At 38.1% G+C, this 21,401-nt stretch overlaps 1 protein-coding gene across 7 annotated transcripts in view; it reads left to right on the top strand.

Annotated features, from left to right (window-relative positions):
- Ttc3 (tetratricopeptide repeat domain 3) overlaps positions 1-21,401 on the top strand; it is a 108,021-nt gene that overhangs the window by 60,085 nt on the left and 26,535 nt on the right. For 6 of the 7 annotated variants that reach the window (XM_048346234.1, XM_048346235.1, XM_048346232.1 and 3 more), the window contains 13 exons: positions 343-465; positions 1,022-1,123; positions 4,487-4,579; positions 5,262-5,326; positions 6,260-6,396; positions 7,365-7,691; positions 8,065-8,316; positions 10,675-10,721; positions 11,766-11,822; positions 13,030-13,103; positions 15,673-15,837; positions 18,161-19,169; positions 20,512-20,580. In XM_048346234.1, the coding sequence (XP_048202191.1) occupies positions 343-465; positions 1,022-1,123; positions 4,487-4,579; positions 5,262-5,326; positions 6,260-6,396; positions 7,365-7,691; positions 8,065-8,316; positions 10,675-10,721; positions 11,766-11,822; positions 13,030-13,103; positions 15,673-15,837; positions 18,161-19,169; positions 20,512-20,580 (2,520 nt within the window). The remainder of the gene's footprint in view (positions 1-342; positions 466-1,021; positions 1,124-4,486; positions 4,580-5,261; positions 5,327-6,259; positions 6,397-7,364; positions 7,692-8,064; positions 8,317-10,674; positions 10,722-11,765; positions 11,823-13,029; positions 13,104-15,672; positions 15,838-18,160; positions 19,170-20,511; positions 20,581-21,401) is intronic. The other variant, XM_048346233.1, reaches the window with a different exon arrangement.

Here is a 21,401-nt window from a genome sequence, read left to right as displayed (position 1 = left end):
CAAGTTGAATATAGTTTGTTCTTAGTCATTTTTTGTGTCTCTCCGTCAAAGCCATTGCCCTAGGCACTGCTTTGCGTAAGGCTAGCACTCTTCCACTTGAGCCACACCTTTGCTTCTAGTTGGTTGATTGAGATAAGAGTCTAAAGACTTTCCTGCCCAGCTGGCTTGGAACTGAGATCCACATATCTCAACCTCCTGAGTAGCTAGGGTTACAGGCATGAACTACCAGTGCCTGGCTAGTTTAGTCATTCTACACTGATGAAAATACATTTCTGGTAGGAGATTATTGAAATTACAATCATTTTATTGACTTTATAATAATAAAATTTTTGTTTATTTCAGATGCTGTTAGAAAAGTTTGTTGAAGAATGTAGATTTCCTCCAGTGCCAGATGCTGTTTGTTGCTATCAGAAATGCCATGGTTATTCTAAAATTCAGATATACATAACTGATCCAGACTTCAAGGTAAATAGTGAATGTACAATGGTACATTAACTGGCAAAATTTTGCTCTTGTTATAAGGGTAAGTTCTGTTCTCAGAGGCACACATGTCCTCTGGCTCACTGGCACTTTTATGTTCCTTGGCTATTCCTTGCCCTGGACTTAACATCTCACATGGAGATTTAGAACCGATGAGACAGTGAGTGACGTGAGAAGACAGATTACTGAATGATCTCCAAGACTTGACTTGAGACAAAGTCTGGCACTAAACAAATGGTTAAGATACCAGTTTATCCATGGAGCTAATAGCTGCCCCATATCTCTAGTTAATCAAATGAAGTAATATTTGTGTAATATGTGGTATGTGGCAAAGGAGAGCAAGCATACTGTCCACTGTGGAAATGTCCTATCTGGGACTAAGCATGTTGGGTACAGAAGTATTATGCTCCCCCTCAAGGAGATGTTATTCTAGTTATATATGTAGATGAATTCAGCATCTCTTTCTCTCAGTATGTATGTTACAAGTGAATATGTGCAGAGTCATTTTTAAAATGTGAATTAATTGTTTTTGAAAACTCAGGGTTTTATACGAATCAGCTGTTGCCAGTACTGTAAAATAGAATTTCACATGAACTGCTGGAAGAAGTTAAAAACAACAACCTTTAATGATAAAATTGACAAGGTAAGGCATAATGACATTCTCTGTTAACATTCTATGTTAATTTGTCCTTCATTTTTCCTCTAAAAATCTTCAGAAAAGTCTCAAGGAGATATAAATTACTTCACAAACATGTTTAGAAACAATATGTTTAGAAAGTTTTTATAATGCTTTAAGAATTAAAAAGAAGACATGTTGTTTTTTTGTTTTGTCAGTGCTGTAGTTTGAACTGGGGGCCTTGTGCTACAGCCATACCCCGGCCCTTTAGTGCTTTAGTTACTTTCTGGATAATGTTTCACAGTTTTGCCCAAGATTGGTCTAAAACCTTGATCCTTCTTTCTGTGCCTCCCACCTAGCTGGGATTAAGTGTGTTTAAGCCATCACACTTGGCTTAAGGGTTTGTTTTTGTCTCCCTCCCCTTGAGTAAAGCCAGGGACAGTGCTCAGGCCCTGGGTTCACGGCCTAGGACTGGCCAAAACAAAACAAAACAAACAAACAAAAAATAAAATAAAATGCACACTTCAAATTATACACTGTTTTAGACAGTTTTTTTAATGTCTCAAAATTTTTATTTTCTACCAGGATTTGATAAGATTAAATGAACTAAGAAATCAACTTTTTTTTTTTTTTTGCTGGTCCTGGGGCATGAACTTGGAACCTGGGCTCTGTCCCTGAGTCTCACAAGGCTAGCACTCTACCACTTGAGCCACAGTGCCACTTCCAGCCTTTTCTATTTATGTGGGACTGAGGAATCGAATCCAGGGCTTCATGCATGCTAAGCAAGCACTCTACCACTAAGGCACATTCTCAGCTTTAATTTTATACTTTCTTTCTTTTTTTTTTTTTGGCCAGTCCTGGGCCTTGGACTCAGGGCCTGAGCACTGTCCCTGGCCTCTTCTTGCTCAAGGCTAGCACTCTGCCACTTGAGCCACAGCGCCCCCTCTGGCCGTTTTCCATATATGTGGTGCTGGGGAATCGAACTGAGAGCTTCATGTGTAGGAGGCAAGCACTCTTGCCACTAGGCCATACTTCCAGCCCCAATTTTATACTTTCTTATGGTGGTTTCTGTAAGGTTCACCAGAAAGGAAAGGAAGCCAGCCATATGGTTCAGGCAGAGGAGTTTATTGAGAGGAGAGCAAACTGCCATCCCACACAAGATGGAGGCATTGGGAGACAGAGGGAAAGGAAGAAGAGAAAAGAGAGAGAGCGCAAGAAAGAAAAGGAAAGAGAACAGGGACTCGTGCTGAGCCAGATTAAATAGGGAAAGGCAGGAGGTATGGCCAGGTAGATTGGATGTAACCTCAGAGAAGGAGGAGTTAACTGCCTCCTAGGTGTGCCAGTTATCTAGTTAACGCTGGTATTGGGCACAGACCTAAATAGGTGGGGGGCATCTGCATGGAGCCCTCCCGGGGAGTGGACCTTACAATTTCCTTATACCAAATGCTTTGAGACACAGCAGTAATATATCTAATACTAGTTGTGTAAAAGGTATATGAAACAAAATTGGAATTGTCTGAAACCACTAAGCAGTCAAGAAAAGTGACAAGGATTCCAGAGGCATTTGTAATAAACTGTCACAATACTGAAAATATTGCTTTACGTGAACAGAGTATAAAACATTGGGAATCAACTTCCAACTAATATGACAGTTTGATATTACTTGGTATTCTATGTTCATTTGTATGTCACCTATGATCTTAGAATATTTACCTTAAAGGTTAGTTCCTGTTCATCATTTTTTGTAGGGAACATGTGTTGTTTTCAGGCTGATAACATGGTATGAAATTTGTCTTTTAAATTCATACATATTCCCCTGAGAGCTAAAATAAACAAAAACAGTTTAAAAATACTTTGAAAGAGAGCCAAGTTTTATAATTTATAACAAATTTTATTTGTTTTTTATATGCTAAACTACGTAGACCTATATAGACACTATTTTTACTAGCTTTTTAAAAATGGAAGTTTTTTTTGGTAGGTATTTTAGCAGTAGGAATTATTCATTTGACAGAAACAAATTTTCACCTGTTGGGGCTGGGAATATGGCCTAGTGGCAAGAGTGCTTGCCTCCTACACATGAAGCTCTCGGTTCGATTCCCCAGCACCACATATATGGAAAACGGCCAGAAGGGGCGCTGTGGCTCAGGTGGCAGAGTGCTAGCCTTGAGCAGGAAGAAGCCAGGGATGGTGCTCAGGCCCTGAGTCTAAGGCCCAGGACTGCCCCCCCCCCCCAAAAAAAAATTTTTTTTTTCACCTGTTACGTAGAGATACAATGCTGTGACCAAAGCTATCACCATAGCCACTTCTGCTATGTCTGCCTTACTTAAATTGAATTTCTCTTAAATTTGAATTGCCATCTTCTCTTTCTCTTCATGCCCTCTTCCCACAGTTCTAAATACCTTCTATGTAGCCGGGAGCCAGTGGCTCACACCTGTAATCCTAGCTACTTGGAGGAGGTTGAGTTCTAAGGATCCCAATTCAAAGCCAGCCTGGGCCAGAAATTCCATGAGACCCTTATCTCCAATTAACCACCAGAAAACCTGAAGTAGTGCTGTGATTCAAATGGTAGAGCGCTAGCCTTGAGCTAAAGAGCTCAGGGACAGCACCCAGGCCCAGAGTTCAAGCCCCACAACTGATAAGTAACTTCTATGAATTGGTCAACTTAACTAATGTATGCTGGTATAATGTGGATGTCTTTTGATTTACAAAGAGAGTTTTATTGTTTGGTTATATTATTTGTCCTGAAGTTTTCAGTTATTGGTCAGGGTTAAGCTGTGGCAGCTCAGTTCTTTGGGGCCATGCTCTTTTTTCTGAATCCTAGTTGAAATGTGGCCCTTTTCTGGAGCATGTTCCCATATCAGAAAGAAAAGAGCAGTAACTCGGCCAAGAGGTGTTTCTCAAAGATTCTGGGTTAGACATACTGTATTTCATGGCAGCCCACCTTGCATTAACTAGAGCACCCCCACACCTGGAGGGTGTACTCTTTCTTCTGGAGCTCTGACAATCGTGAGGGAGTGAACAGGACTTGCAGAGCTTCCCTAAAGGGTATTCTGTGCTGTATTTTGACTGTTCTTAGTGATTGAATGGTATACACACTGGGTGCTGGTGGCTCACACTTGTAATCCTAGCAACTCAGGAGACTGAAATCTGAGGATCACAGTTCAAAGCCAGCCTAGGCAGGAAAATTTGTGAGACTCATCTCTAATTAACCACCAGAAAATCATAAGTAGAGTTGTGGTTCAAAGTAGTAGAGTGCTAGTCTTGAGCAAAAGAGCTCAGGGACACGACCCAGGCTCTGAATTCAAGCTCCAATAAACAAAAAAAAAAAAAAGAGTGTCCACATGTAGATTGTTCCACTCTACACATCACATTCTCTTTCCAATCAAATAGGATTTTCTGCAAGGCATCTGTCTTACACCTGACTGTGAAGGAACCATCTCTAAAATTATTATCTTCAACAGTGGTGGTCAAGTAAAATGTGAAGTAAGTATTTATTAATGGGGAAACTTTACTGAGAAGTAACCAAACATTTACATGATATAAAAAACATAATGTAAATTTTTAGAAGTTCTGTGATTTGGATCTTGTCTTTTCCAGGAAAAAATACCCAACAGTTATGTTGGTTAAGAAAATACAGGAAACATTAGGATTCACATTGTAGTGAAGTATTACTGCCTTCTTTTATTTCCTAATAAGACTGTTTACATTTCTGTTTTACTATTTTTATTCTTTTTTATCATTTTTCTTAACCTTTAATAAGAGGAAGAGACTTTTTACATTTAAGTTTTATTATTTTTACTCGATAATTTTTTCTTAATCCTCTGCAGACTTAGTAATTGGTGGGGGTGGGGTTCTTTAGGGTGGAGGTACTTTAAACTTCACTACTTGGGTAATAGGAGTATGTAGTTATAATGATATTTATAACTTATTAGAGCTTCAGCTTTTAATTAAAAAAATATCTTCCTAAAGTGTGTCTACTCTTGTTCCTCTTTTCAGTATATTATTTGTTAAAGCTTTCTGGGCTTTTGTCTGGGTCAGAACATCATCACTGTTGTCTATCAGACTGAACATTGTGTGTGTTCCTGAAATACTTGTTACTTGTGGTTTTGTGCTTTATGTCATGGGAGTATGAGACAAATTTTGGATGTCTTTGTTTTATTTGAAGTTTGAACACAAGGTCATAAAAGAAAAGGTTCCTCCAAGACCTATTCTGAAACAGAAGTGTTCTAGGTAAGATTTTTTTTCACAATAGTAGTTGTATGATGTCTTTTTTAATATAATACTATTAAAAATGTACATTTCTAAATTACACTGTTTCTAAAATTGGCTGTACACATTTTATATCCAAATAACTATGCTAAATGTGTTTAAATGGATATCAAATGAAATATAAAAATTTGATTCAGAGTCATTAGTTGTTGAATTTATAGGTAACATTATGGCATTTCATATTTTGAGTAATACATTTGACATTTGGGGGAAATTACATATTTATCTCTCAGTTGTTTGAACTTTAATTCCAAAAACTTTTTTTTCTATTTAATTATCTTCCACAAATGTTTGAACCCCTAGAGCTATCTTGTAACTTGAACTATCCAGTGTACTGTCTAAGTTATTCCCTCTCTCTATCTTTTTTTCAGATCAAATAATTCTGATCTTTTTTTTCTTTTTGATCCTGCTTCTTGTTTTTCATTCTACAAAGTGCTTTTTTTTTTTTGAGGTGAGAATTTCAATTGTGACCAAGCAAAAAAAGAACAGGATTTTTTGTTGGAAATAATTCACTCTATTCATATCAACCAAATCCCCATGTTGTGGGTCATTATTGGGAAAATTGTGTTTTAGTATGGAATCTTTTTAAATTTGCATATATTATTTTGCAGGAGTAATTTGTTCTATTCCTATGTACCTGATGTTGTAATTTATATACATGGAAATAACATCTGTGCAATTTGTATGTTATATCCTTAATTAGAAGTCACTTAGTCATTGATATTTTTGTTTTCATGAAGCAAGTACCCTTATGTTGAACAGAAGATGTGAGATTCTAATTAAAAAGAAAAATGTCTAACCTGTTGCTTGGAGAATGGTTTCTCCAATAAGCAGAGGAAAATAGTTAAACTTACTATGTCAGATAAAATACCACTGATTGTAAATATTTATCAGCCTAGAGAAGCTAAGACTGAAAGAAGACAAAAAACTGAAAAGAAAGATCCAAAAACAAGAGGCAAAAAAGTTAGCACAAGAAAGACTGGAAGAAGACTTAAGAGAAAGTAATCCACCTAAAAATGAAGATCAGAAAGGTATGCAAGTCCAGGGCATAAAAAAGAATGGTATCTGCTTGTTCACAAGTACAAATATGCATATTTATCTTATAAGCTGTCTTGTTAATCAGTGCTGAATTGAAGTACAGATTTCAGTTGTCATCTTAATACTACCTTCTATTACTGTAGAGGAAAGCAAGTGAGTTGGTACAATGAACACTTTTTATAATCAGTATACAGTAATTATATGTGCTGTCTTACTACCAACCCTAGGCAGACTGTTACTTCCGCAAAGTGAAAATGGACATAATATCTGACTTCCATGTTGAGTGTTTGACAGAGCGTCATTCATTCTGCTATCTGGATTTAACTTTCATATGTTGAACTGTTAGCTACTTATCTGAAATAATACTGTGTTCTGATTTTTAAAAAAAAGGCAGTGCATAGATCTCATAGAGTTTAATAAGTCGGCCTTCTGGCTTGATTACCTCTTCATTCCCTGATTATCAGGGCAGTGTCCATAGACTTTTATTGTTCTCATGTACAGGTTGGCCAGTATGTTTTCAGTTTTCATTTGAAGTAAGTTTTCCCTATTTTCTACTATTGTGGGTCAGCTCCCAGAATGAAGTCTTTTCCCCTTTGTTTTTTATTCCAACAGTGTTTGATAAATCAATCCAAATTTTCTTTCCTGGTGAAAAAGTTTTCAATGACTTACTAACTTTGCCTTTGTAACAACTAAATAGGTATTGAGACTGAGTTAAGGGTGTCAAGGGAATAGGTTTCAGATGCTTTTTCTTAAATGATAGCAAATAAAAGGCAGAAGGTACTCACTTTTTATAGGTGTTAAATGTGAACTTTCATGTCTTTTCAGAGGTATTGGTAAATAATGTTCCTAATTTAAAGAAAGAGCTCATCTGTCATGACTTCTTATATGTCATTACATTGTTTCTAAGTTTGAATTTTTGTGAGTTTTATATTTCTTTTAATTCCCTGTTTATTGTTCTTAGAAACCATAGACACTGTTCAGAACTGTCAGTTCCTTGATGACAGAATTCTTCAGTGCATAAAGCAGTATGCTGACAAGATTAAATCTGGTATATTGAATACTTCCAAGCTTCTCAAAGAATTGCTTTCGTGGAAAGTTCTGAGCACAGAAGACTATACAACATGTTTTTCTAGCAGAAATTTTCTCAATGAAGCAGTAGACTATGTAATTCGTCACTTGATTCAAGAAAAAAATAGAGTAAAAACAAGAATATTTCTGCATGTTTTGAGTGAGCTTAAAGAAGTGGAGCCCAAATTAGCAACCTGGCTCCAGAAGCTTAATAGCTTTGGTAAGTCCTCTTATACTCCAGAGAGATGTAATTTAGAAAGAAGGGATGCTGAATCCTTCTTCATGTTCCTGTTTTATCATGTATGACTTTTTAAATGCTACTTTATAATCCTAGTTACTTAGGAGGCTGAGATCTGAGGATTGCAGTTCAAGTCAGCTTAGGGAGGAAAGGCCATGGACTCTTATCTTCAGTTAGCCACCAAAAAGCCAGAACTCAAGTGATAGAATACCAGCCTAGATGAAAAAAACTTGAATATTTAAATGAAAATAGAAACAAACTGTAAATGGAACCACTTTCAATTATATGAAACTCAATGTGATTTTAATAAAGTAATTTCTCTTTTCATGTGATTTGGGTTTTGTTTTTATTGTAGGCTTAGATGCCACAGGACCTTTTCTTTCTCGATATGGAGCATCTCTTAAGGAGCTTGACTTTAGCATCATGACTTTTCTCTGGAATGAGAAATACGGTCATAAACTAGGCTCCATAGAAGGAAAGAAACTTGATTTCTTCTGTGAGCCAACATCCTTAAAAGAAGCACGTTGTTTAATATGGCTGCTAGAAGAACACAGAGACAAGTTCCCAGCATTGCATAGTGCTTTAGATGAATTCTTCGATATAATGGGTATGTGAACCAAGTTTTTTTTTAATTTATGTTATAAATATTACATTTTTAGGGGAAATAATCTGTGAAGGACATAGCTTACTAAAATACTTTGGGGCATAATGAAAATTATTATGGTCCAATTGGATTTATGATTGACAGCAGTAACTCTTTGAGGAGGAAGGGTGAGAGGAAGGACTGATTTGAGGATTTCAAGGGAAGTACTCTACACTTTGGTTCTCTCAGTAAGAAGAAAGCTGTGGAATGGGTGGAGTTTGAGGTAGAAGTAGAATTGGATAGGTGAGTGCTCAGGCTTTGAGAAGTGGGGAATTGTAAGGCCTGTTTGAGTAATGGCATGGAGTTAAACCTGGCAGAACAAGGCCAGCTAGAATAGTCAGTTCCATACCTTCTCTTTGACTTTATTTCCTCATCATTAAATGAAATGATTCTGAGTGCACAGTCTATGTGGATCCTTCTCTAACTTCAAAATTCTAATATTCTTGTTATTTTAATTTCTTATCTTTGATCCTATTTGTCCTGGATGGTCTCTTCCCTCACTATTTCTTAGCATTTGTATATTGTTATGTGAGTATTACATTATTTTATATATTATGTGAGCATTCTATTGTCAGGAGTGTCAAATGGTATATGTCACAGGTCAGACCTTGAACAACACTGTCACATTATAAAGTTCAAGTACACTGTAAGAAACTGAATCGCTTACTCTTGTTTGGAATGTGCTTTCTTAGATATAGACAGCTTTATCTTTTCAAGGTGCTGTTTCCTGAGGAGAAGTGACACTTTACTTGATAGCCTCAATTTATTGCTTTTAGTTTGTTGCTGGTAGGAAGAAAATGCTGTCCTGGGACCGAGCTTTCAAAACTTCATGCATGTCTGGATCACACAGAAAGACAACCAACAAGAGCACAATCCCCAATCTCCTCATATGCGTTCTTCATTCTCCCCTTTTCTTAGGCTCTGTACCTGAAATACTCAGTGCATCTAGCTATCACTGTCTGCCTGCTTCTAGGCATGCAGCCAGAAGTACCCTACAAATTATCGGTCATCTCAACAGGTTTTCTAGTCTAATAACATTGTTTTCCATCTCAGATCTTTACAGTTTTATTTCTTTCATTTAAAGTACTTTATATCATACTATACAGGATATATTATATGAAATATAGTATGTTATATATAGTTTATATGTAAAATATATTTATATAACTGTGATTTGAACTTAGGACCTTGTACTTTGCTAAGTAGCCACTCTACTGCTGAGCCAGGTCTCCAGACCTTTTTCTTTTTTTTTTTTTTTTCATATGTGTTACTTTTCAGGTATGGGCTCCAATTTGCTGTTGTTTTTCTTGTCAATGCCTGGGGCCTTGGACCTCCTACCTACAGCCTCCTGAATACATGTACTCACAGGCACATACCAGCACACTTGACTTAATGATTGAGAAGGGATCTTGCCAACTTTTCGCCTGGCAGGCTTTGAGCTGCAGTCCTTTTGAATTCTGTCTCCCAAGTAGCTGGGATTACAGGCATACTAAATTACCTTATTTAATAATGTTGTTATATGTCTAGTTCTTAAGCAGGAAACCCTGAGATTAGTCTAGATTCCCCCCCTTCCCCCCCCCCCCCCCCCGTTCTTAGCTACTTTGTCACCAGTCTAAACAAGGTTTATCTTTGATCTATCCTTTCTTGTCCATCCCACTTCCAAGGCCAGGACTTCAGTTATCTTTCCATTATTAGACTTGTAGCAGCCTTCAAACTGGGTTTCATCTAATCTTCCTTTTATATTGCTGCTAGAACTCTTGACTTCATAATTATTCTTTGCAGGAAACATTTGCCTACATAACACATTCATATTCGTTTGGAATCATTATCTCTCTTCCCATCTGTTCTCTGACCCCATGCACTACTTCTGACTAATCAGCACTACCTTGTGCTTTCCTGCATTCTGTCACTGCTCATGTGATTGCCTTAGTGACCCTCCTTATCTGCTTCCCTAAAGACTTCCTTTTATTTCATTGCTGTGCTTCAAACATGGGTTACAGGTATCTTTTTCCAGTAGAACATGAGTGTGTTGATATCATGGACTGTCTTGTATGTCTCTATAGTCCCACCTCCCAGTATTGACGGCACCCAGAAGATACACTCATTATGCTGACTAGATTGAAGTTGTATGGCTCTGTGTAGTTGGCTTCCGATTTAACTGGTTGTTTTGCCCTTAGCTTTTCATTAAAACTGTGTCACAGTCAATCAGGAATAGAATGTAGTCTCTCCTTGGTATCCCAAGAGTAGTTTAAGGGTAGGTTATAGTCTATGGTATGGAAATGTAAATAGCATTTCTCACACAACCTTTTTTTCTTCCCACAGACAGCCGCTGTACTGTATTAAGGAAACAAGACAGTGGTGAAGCACCGGTAAGCTACTTGACTTAATTTTAATCTTAGATTCTAATTTGTGTTCATCAAAGAAAGTGAGGAAGAGCCAGGTCAGTGTTTATTTGCACGGCCAGGTAGCATTTCAGAACCAAATAAGGACTCTGAGTAAGGTATAAGTAGTTCATTAGATAGTTAACGTCATTCTCTTCCTCTTAAGAGTCGGAGCACTAATCAGCACACTCTGAGGATTAAGTTATTCTTCATAATGTTTCATGAAAGAGAAAAGGAAGACTTCTTGGGGCAAGAAAAATATAATATTTTGCTCTGGAAGGAGAAACAAAGAGATTCAGCTGAACCTGTAGTGGCAGAGTCCCATAATCCTAGTTACTGAGGAGGCAGAGATCAGCAAGAATGTGGCTTAAAGTCAGCCCAGGCAAAGAAGTCTTTGAGATTCCATCTCTGGTCTCAGGCTGTAGGCATGGCTCAAGTGGAAGAGTACAACCATGAGCAAACAAGTCTAGCATCACAAGCTCCTAATAGCAAAAACAAAAAGTCTGATTAGTTACTGGAAATAACATAAATCCTTGTTGAAAATTAGTTTTATATGTTAGGGCAAGGGCTGGGGATATGGCCTAGTGGCAAGAGTGCTTGCCTCGTATACATGAGGCCTTGGGTTCAATTCCCCAGCACCACATATACAGAAAATGGCTAGAAGTGGCGCTGTGGCTCAAGTGGCAGAGTGCTAGCCTTGAGCAAAAAGAAGCCAGGGACAGTGCTCAGGCCCTGAGTCCAAGCCCCAGGACTGGCCAAAAAAAAAAAAAAAGAGTGCTTGCCTCGTAAATGTTGGGGCAGTTTAACTTTAGTTTTAACATTAGGATCATTAAACTTTTTCTCTTTTCTATTATGTCATGCCATTTGTGCTGGCGTACTATTGAATTATTTTTACTAATTAAACTATATTTAAATTATGACAAGTTTAACTTATGACTAGTTTTATGAAAGTGAATATGGTTTATGTTCAGCTTTATAATGCTTCTATTTGAATGTTTATTGATCTTTTTCCCCCCCCCCTCCATTTTTTAGTTTGGTTTTACCAAGGTAAAAAACAAAGGCAAGAAAAAAAAGCCAAAAGATTCAAAGGTATGGAATATTTTCCATGTTCATTCTTTTCTGAGTTCTCCAAAATTCTCCACTGATACATAAATTTTCTAATTTATAAGCAATTGTTGGAATATTTGAAACATTTTTAGACTTAACAGACATTTGGCAATCTATATTTCAAGAAAATTTAAGGTTTTATGTTGTATGTAAGTAAAACTCTTAAAAGACACTTTTATGTTTTCTAAGTGGAATGTTGTCATAGGACTCCATATGAGTGAGTGGTAGAAGAGCAGAGTAGCCCAGCCAGCTTTGGGGTCAACAGGCCTGGGTTCAGCTTGATTCTCTACCATTATTATCTGTGACATTAAGCAGGTTGTTTCTTTGTGCCCTAGTATGTACTGATTTAACAAGAATGATAGTGATGCCTATTTTTAATCACCAGTGAAATTATGCCTATTAATAGGCAGTAAATGTTCAATCACTATCTATTATTACTAAACTAACTTGAAGAAAGCAAAATGTTAGTTCCAGTATCCAGAAGCTTTCATTAGAATTATTTCTGTTCAAATACTTCTTGTCTAAAATATTCAAAAATAATGAATTGCAGTCTTCTGACCAGTCTTAGAGTTGACACTCCCCTCTTCCCTTCAAGCCTGGGAGATAAGAAGGGCATTGGGAGTTCTCTGCAGCTCTAGCATTGTGTGTATTTTTAGAGACAGCAGCAAGAGGGAATATTTCTGGGCTAGTGGTAAAAGTGAGTGCAAGCGGACTGGATGTTTTGACTATATGACTTTACAAGGGAATTCAAGCTGAATATCATTTAAAATTTTTGGAGCTTTGGAAACTACCCTAAATGTTACTTTGAACTTACTTCTGGCTATATTCCTATGTACAAGAAAATTTGGAAGAGCTTTAATATTGGTGGTTCATGCATGCTTATGTAAAGCTTCATCTGTAATTTTTTTCTTTTATGAAACTTTGAGGTTGGGCTGGGAATATGGCCTAGTAGCAAGGGTGCATGAAGCCCTGGGTTCTATTATTCCTCAGCACCACATATCTAGAAAAGGCCAGAAGAGGCACTGTGGCTCAAGTGGCAGAGTGCTAGCCTTGAGCAAAAAGAAGCCAGGGACAGTGCTCAGGCCCTGAGTCGAAGCGCCAGGACTGGCCCCCCACCCCCACCCCCCCTCAAAAAAGAAAGAAACTTCGAGGTTGAATATCATTGTCATTTTTCTGTTTTTTAAACTAGCCGATGTTAGTGGGATCTGGAACACCATCAGTAACACCAAATAATGATTCTAACACTTCAGGAGAAGACCATAAGTAAGTAAACGTAGAAAGTTTTTGCTGCATTTAATTTGGGTACTTTCACTTACCAAGTCATGTTAATCTAATGGGCTATAAACTTAAGCTTTTTTTTTTTTTCCAGTTGTGGGGCTTGAACTCAAGGCCTGAACACTGTCCCTCGCTTCTTTTTGCCCAAGGCTAGCACTCTACCACTTGAGCCACAGCGCCACTTCTAGCTTTTTCTGTATATGTGGTGCAGAGGACTCGAACCCAGGGCTTCATGCATGCTAGGCAAGCACTCTACCACTAAGCCACAGTCCCAGTTGAAGTGATTCATCTTGATTGAATTCAATATTGTGGTCTGTAGTCCTTAAAAATTCATTCACACCATGTGGAAAATCACAGGTTTGGGGAAGGAGAAATAAGAAAGCTAATAACTATGAATGAATATGACCAAAGTATGTTAATTGCACCTATGAAAATGAAATCCGTTATTTTGTACAATTAACGTATGATAATATAAAAAACCACATGACCAATGACATTTACTCTAAGTATATATTTGGAACCTACTGTGTTCAAGGCACTGGGAAGATTCTAGCAAAATGTCTGAAGAAGCTTTATTTTGGGGGACAGTACTGAAGTTTGAACTCACTGTTATCACTAGGCAGGCACTGTACCACCAAGTCCTTCAAAATATATTTTAAACTGATGCCAGTTGCTTATGCCTATTATTCTAGCTACAGAAGGAGGCTAGGATCAGAATGATTGAGGCTAGTATCAGACCTTGAGACTTTGTCTCCAAAAAATAATGAGGAAAAAGAGAGACTGGAGACATGGCTCGAGTGGTTGAATTCATCAACCAAGCTAGCAAGCTGAGTAAGCAAAAGGCCCTGAGTTCAAACCCTGGTACTGGCAAAAAGAAAGAAGAGTAAGAAGAAAGTATTTTTTCAAGTGTTCCATGAAGGAATGTCTTATTAATGTAATTGCTTTTTTTCAAAAATAAAACACTGAAAACTAAATTGTCAAGCTATATATGAGGTTATGGGGTAATCTTCTATATTATTTATTTTCTTTGTTACCCGGTTGAGTGGTAAGGAAAATAGTCATGAGTAGTAGAACTAAGCAAGAGGAGTAGAGGAGTAACCTCTTTACCATAGTCTTTTACTGATCAAAAAACTTCAAAGTGGGTTTTGGGTTGTTTTTACCGTAAACTTAAGTGGCTTATAGCAGACATTTGTTTTCACAATTTTGGAGTCTGGGGAGTAGCAAAGTTAGACATCCAAAGATCCACAATATCTAGAAGAGGGACCAGTAGTTTTTTGGTAATTCCATCTCCATGATGGTTTTGTGAGCGAGAATCGAGTTACAAGTCTCTGGCTTTAAGGGAGTTAAGTCTAAGCTGGTATGGGAGAGGGAGAGGAGGACAGTGAAATGGATTTTGAGTTTTCCCATACCACAAAGCATCCTGCCAAGGCGATTGTGTGTGTGTCAATAAGGAAACCCTGCTTTGGGAAGCCAAGAGAAATCTCAGAACAAGCCGGGAAGATGTTTTCCCTGTATCTACCTGGTTTGGGAGACAATGTTTAGTGACACATGTATGGTCCTTTCCTGAGAGCAGTTGTGAGGTGTCTGTGTGTTCATAACATTGCTTAAGAAAGATAAAACAGTACATACATTTTTATAAAACTTGATTGAAAGTAGTATTTTAAACTGTGCAGTCACCAGAAGTGTACATTATCAGTGTGCACCTACTTCATTGGGTTCCAAGGAGGTGCCTTTGAGGAAGAGCTGCACATGCTCAGGATGCTGAATTCAGCACTCTCCTGTAGAAGCCTGAAGCTTGATTCATTTTCCCATGCACTACCTGTTTTCTAAAGACCTGCCACCTTCCAACTAATGGAACATTTTTGTTTTATCACTTAAGAGCATTATGCGTAGTTTTGGCTGTGGAGGAGTACCAAAACCTTGCATTTTGAGTACCATTAGTTTTGGAGGAGGCAGAATTACCCAGAATTCAGGGCAAGGAAACAGCCAGCAGATTACACAATGTTATAAATAAACACAAGGTTAACTTAGGACTGAAGGAGCTTTGGAGCTTTTCCACATCAACTGAACTCTGTAATACATAGGCAGTAATTTAAAATTTGATTTTTATAATTTTTTGTTGGTCTTTAAATTTGTATTCTGTTCGTGACTATGTTTGGTCATAACTACATATAGGGGCTGGGGATATGGCCTAGTGGTAAGAGTGCTTGCCTTGTATACATGAGGCCCTGGGTTCAATTCCCCAGTACCACATATACAGAAAACGGCCAGAAGGGGCGCTGTGGCTCAAGTGGCAGAGTGCTAGCCTTGAGCAAAAAGAAGCCAGGGACAGTGCTCAGGCCCTGAGTCCAAGCCCAGGACTGGCAAAAAAAAAACACAACACAAAAAAAACAAAACTATATATAAACCACAGATTGCCCTACTAGGTTAATCATTTTATTTCAGTTAAACGTTCTTCTGCTCGTTATTTGACTGCCCCATACCATAGAATCCTCACTTCAGTGTAGTGTTCTCAGGCAGAAGAAGTTTACTGTTCTCAAGATGATTTTTTAATCAGCAGGCGCAATTCAGATGCTGCGGGTCCATTTGCAGTGCCTGACCATCTTCGGCAAGATGTAGAAGAATTTGAAGCTCTCTATGACCAGCACAGTAGTGAATATGTTGTCCGCAACAAGAAGCTATGGGATATTAACCCCAAACAAAAATGTTCCACCCTCTATGAGTAAGTAGATTCACTTTCCTAGCGGTGCTATTTTATGCCAAAGCTGCTATTAAAAGTCAAAAATGTCTTGTTTTCATTTCTTGAAGTTCATTTTGGTAAACAATATTTCATATAATCAGATGGATATAGCTATTGAACATTGGTGATCCTCTCCTAAGAAAATCCTCCTTTGGTCTTTTGGTGGTAACAAGAGGCTATTTGAAGTTTTTGCTTTTTGTTTTTTTTTCTCCTTTGTTGGCTGTTTTTTATTTCTGTACCTTTTGTCTCATATATAGGTTTCTCTGTCTTGGGGAGGGTAAAGAGGAACACAGGAAGGGTGGGACAAATATTACTTCCAGAGATCTCATAGATAACAATTTGGAAACAAATTATATTCACATTTCTTAAAATATTCTGGAATTTGCTTTAAACTTCCAAAACTAAAACTAAACTATGGAAGTTTTTAGTAGTTTATTGTCCTCTTAACAGAATTTGTTGTTGTTACATAGAGAGAAGTTTATAACTTAAAGAAGGACCAATTTGGTTGTTTTCATATAGAATTTATATGTTATAGTAAGATAAAGTTAAGTGACAGGTGTATCTCAAATTACTTGCATTAAGAATTATGGCGTTGGGGTGGGAATATGGCCTAGTAGCAAGAGTGTTCGCCTCGTATACATGAAGCCCTGTGTTCTATTCCTCAGCACCACATATGTAGAGAACGGCCAGAAGTGGCGCTGTGGCTCAAGTGGCAGAGTGCCAGCCTTGAGTAAAAAGAAGTCAAGGACAGAGCTCAGGCCCTGAGTTCAAGGCCCAGGACTGGCAAAAAAAAAAAAAAAAGAATTATGGTCTTATTGGCCAGTGTGTGAAGGAAAGCTGAAACAAACTTCTGTATGTTAGGTGTTTAGAGTAGAAAAATATTGGACAAAGGTTTCAAGAATGCTAAGGTAACTACTGTAAATTAACATTTCCCAGACTTCAGTATTTCACCTCAGATGGGGAAATATCCTAATGTATGTCTCATAGCCCCTCTGCCTATAACATTTTATGAACTAGGGAACCTCTGGCCCATCCTCAAAATCATTTGATAAATGGTAGGACAGACACATATGCTACTTGGCAGCTGCCTGTCTGCCTGTATTGATAATTTTGAATGGCTGCAAATAGTGTTATAAATATCCAAATAGTCCTTTGCAGAAAAAAAAAGGTTCCTTGCCCCCTGATTGAGATAGTTGAAGCAAATTGTTCTGTCTATAGTTTTTCCTAAAACAATTTAGTTGTTTTTGTCAGCCACGTAAGGTTATAAGCACTGTTGTCGATTCCAGAAAAGGTCGAACGTGCAACGTAGCTTGCAAGCTAGGTGAATACTAGTAGGATTACAGTGTGTTAGACATGATAGTGACAATCTGAAATAAGAATTGTGAACCTATATAAAGCAGTGATTCTCAAAGGGGCTCTCTCCGAATAGCAGGCTTTGAGTGACTTTTGAAGTCTTTCCCAGACCTATTCTTTCCCTCCAGCTGACAGACACTGGCATTCTGCAGGTCGATCTTTGTAACAGTATAGACACATAGAAACATGCACAGAACTGGAGAAAGAAACTAAGAAACTAGACTCCTTATTGGAGCTTCAAGTCTTGAACTACATTGATTTTTTGATCAGATTTGATTAATTTTAGTCCCTCTGAATCATTATGCATTCCTAATCACAAAAATTTAATGGATTTACTGTATAAATATCATTTTTTTAGATTTGATTTCCTCCTTTCACTTGTTATTTTTGTTCAACATTCTTGGTTTCGCCCCTCGAATAATATTTTTTCATTGCTTCTTAACTCACTTTGAAATTATGTATATGAAACTGATCTTTTTTTTAAATCTCATTTTGCTTTTCCCCCAAGAGAGCTGTAAAGGATTATTTTCAGCAGAATGGAGATGATTTTTCTCAGTGTATCATTGATTTTTGTTAACCTTATACTTGTTATGTTTTTGTTTTGGGGTTGTTGTTGTTTTTGCCAGTCCTGGACCCTGAACTCAGGGCCTGAGCACTGTCCTTGACTTCTTTTTGCTTAAGGCTAGCACTCTACCACTTGAGCCACAGCGCCCCTTCTGGCCATTTTCTATATATGTGGTGCTGAGGGGTCGAACCCAGGGCTTCATGTATACACGGCGAGCACTCTTGCCACTAGGCCATATTCCCAGCCCCTGTTGTTATGTTTATTATAGAAAGGATTTGAGATCAGTGAAAAGTGAAAAACATTTGTTTTGGAATAATGCACATATTTTCAAATATATGCAAGGACTTTCTTATCGTAACTCCATAAATGGATTTTTTTTTCTCCAAGTTATTTTTCTCAGTTATTGGAGGAGCATGGTCCATTGGATATGAGTAACAAAATGTTCTCTGAAGAATACGAGTTTTTCCCTGAAGAAACTCGACAGATACTAGCAAAAGCAGGAGGTTTAAAATCTTTTCTCCTTGGATGCCCTCGTTTTGTTGTGATTGACAACTGCATTGCTTTGAAAAAAGTTGCTTTACGGCTGAAGAAAAAAAGAAAGAAGAAAAACATTAAAACGAAAGTAGAAGAGATTTCAAAACCAGGAGATTACCTACGTGTTAAACTGCCACTGAATCCTGCTGCTAGGGAATTTAAACCAGATGTGAAGTCCCAGCCAGTGCCTGACGTGTCTTCAGTACCAGCTTCTGAGGATGTGAAGCCCCAACTGGAATCTGATAGTTCTTCCAGTCCAGTTTCTGAGGAGAGCAAACCTATCGAGGTTTCTTCTGATTCTCCCACTCCAGCCTCTGAAGATGCAAATCACACGCTGGTTTCCTCACATTCTCCCAAGCCAGTTCCTGAGGAGGTGAAACCAACTTATTGGACCCAGTCCCACTTGGTCACAGGATACTGTACGTACGTTCCTTTTCAGAGATTTGACATCGCCCAGACTCCAACAACGTACATTAATGTGTTACCACCTTTACCCCAGTACACCAGCATTTACACACCGTTGGCCAGCATCTCCTCTGAATATCCACTGCAGAGATCAATACCAGTGGTGCCATCTTTCGTAGCCAGTGACCGAGCAGATAAAAACGCTGCTGCATATTTTGATAGCCATAATTTGAATGTTGAGAATGTTCCTGGCAGCCAGATTGCCTCTGAAACACAGGTCCTTGAGGAGTCTGTGGGAATGTCTGAGAAATCACAGAGCAGCCCAGACGAGGCTGATAGCGCCCTGAGCAAGTTTGATGGAGATGAGGGCCACTCTGAGAAGAGCAAATGTAAAGTCCCTCCAGAAAGCACCAGTGTAGTGACAAATGTCCCATCTACCCAGGTGGTTGCCACGCAGGTAAGATTGAAATAGAAAAGATGATAGCACTGCAGCCAAACTTACCTTTTTTGTGTGTTTTGTTCTGGTCTTAGGGCTTTTGGGCTGAAGCTAGCACTCTTATCTCTCTATCACTTGAGCCACTTCCACTCCTTGTTGGTGCTTAGTTGGAGATTAAGAATATCACAGATTTCTTGTACGGACTGGCTTTGAACCCTCATCCTGAGATCTCAGCCTCCTGAGTAGCTAGAAATTTAGGTGAGCACCACTGGGTGCCCAGCCAAAAATATTTTTAAAATAGTATAACCTTTTGTGGTGTATGATAAATAATTTTGTCTGAAAGAAGTTTGGATCCAGGCAATAATCCTTCCCTGCCCAAAATGAGAAATAAGGTAAAGTGTAGTAAGCAGATAGAGCTATACCATCACCTTCACAATTAGTAAAGGCAGGAGGATAGAAGGAAGTGTCTACATCTGTAAGGAAGTGCATGTCCCGCCAGTGAAGCTTTTCTTCTCACCAGCTTACCCAGAGTTACAGCAGAGCCAGCACAAGAAGTCTCCCAGATGGGAGTGCCTGCCACATAGGACTTACTGCACGTGCTTGCAGCTCTACCAGGAATAAAGGAAGCAGCTGGACATGTATCTCAGTGGTAGAATGCTTACCTAGCATGTACAAGACCCACAGTTCCATACATATATACATACATGCAAATTTGTATGGATACATGAATGTACATACAAACAAAAAAGGAAAAGTCTTGTCTATACTGCCCAACTTATACCAAAATCTGGGGACAATTTAGAGTTTAAAAAGAGATGTGCTAGGCATTGGTGGCTCATACCTGTAATCCTAGCTATTCAGGAGGCTGAGATCTGAGAATCTGAGGTTCAAAGCCAGCCGGGCAGGAAAGTCTGTGAGACTCAATCTTATCTCCAGTTAACCACCAGAAATCCAGAAGTGGTGCTGTGTCTCAAGTGGTGGGTAGAGTGCTATCCTTGAACTGAAGAGCACAGGGACAGGGCTCAGGCCAAGAGTTCAAGACCCACTACCAACAAAGTAAAAAGAGGAGATGTAGAGAGACAAGTGATTTGTATGTTACCATCTTTACAATCATGAGAATAAATCAAGGTTCCTTTAGCGTTTCCTCTATAGTGTGAGAATTCATTAAGTGACTATAGAATTTTTTTTGCTTTTGAAGGTGCTTTGAAAAAAGTAAGAATAATGAACAAAGTATGTATAAGAAGCATGAAACAAAATTGAAAAATATTCTTAGAAAAATAATGGACATATATTAAAACATTATTATAGGTAAACTTATTTTCCTAGAAAAATTGAAGAAAATTGAATTTGCTTTGCCCTATAGGTTTCTTGCAACAGACCAGCAGACCAAGAAGTCAATACAGATCCATATGCTCCTTATGAGGCACAGCAGGTAAGTCAAAATTGTATTAAACCAGGGTCAGGGCATAGCTCGAGTGATGGAGCACCTGCCTAGCAAGTGCGGTGTCCTGAGCTTGAACCACAGTGCTGAGCAAAGGACTAAACTAAAAAAAGTATTAAATTACGGATCTAATTTTTGTTATCTCCCTAAGAATGATGAATTAAAACTAAACCTGTTATGAAGCCAGGTAATTCCATTCAAGGTTATCATGACACAGCTTTAGAACATAACAAAAAGTTTCTTGGTTTTTACAGTTGAAATCTGAGAAAAGGGACAAAGGGGAAATATGATTTCTCACACATTTATACCTTATTTCCAAGTGTAATGTTATATTGTTTTAACTGGCATAATAAACATGTGTTTATTCACATAAATGGCATAGGAAGATTAAGATCTTCACTTTAAGAATTACTTATTTAGGGGGCTGGGGATATGGCCTAGTGGTAAGAGAGCTTGCCTCGTATACATAAGGCCCTGGGTTCGATTCCCCAGCACCACATATACAGAAAACGGCCAGAAGTGGCGCTGTGGCTCAAGTGGCAGAGTTCTAGCCTTGAGCAAAAAGGAAGCCAGGGACAGTGCTCAGGCCCTGAGTCCAAGGCCCAGGACTGGCCACAAAAAAAAAAAAAAAAGACTTATTTAGAAAATGTATTAACATGACATACTTTAATATATTATAAGAAAGTTACATAATCAACTGTGTAATTGCTGAAAGGGTATTGAATAAAATTTAAATCCCCTTTGAAACTAAAACTAGTATTCAAATGAGAATTGGTGAATATTTCTTAGGTAACTTTTTCTCTTAAACTAAA

The sequence above is a fragment of the Perognathus longimembris genome, chromosome 5, assembly GCF_023159225.1.
Source record: "Perognathus longimembris pacificus isolate PPM17 chromosome 5, ASM2315922v1, whole genome shotgun sequence".
Classification (NCBI taxonomy): Eukaryota; Metazoa; Chordata; class Mammalia; order Rodentia; family Heteromyidae; genus Perognathus; species Perognathus longimembris.
This window is presented reverse-complemented; position numbering and strand designations above follow the sequence as displayed.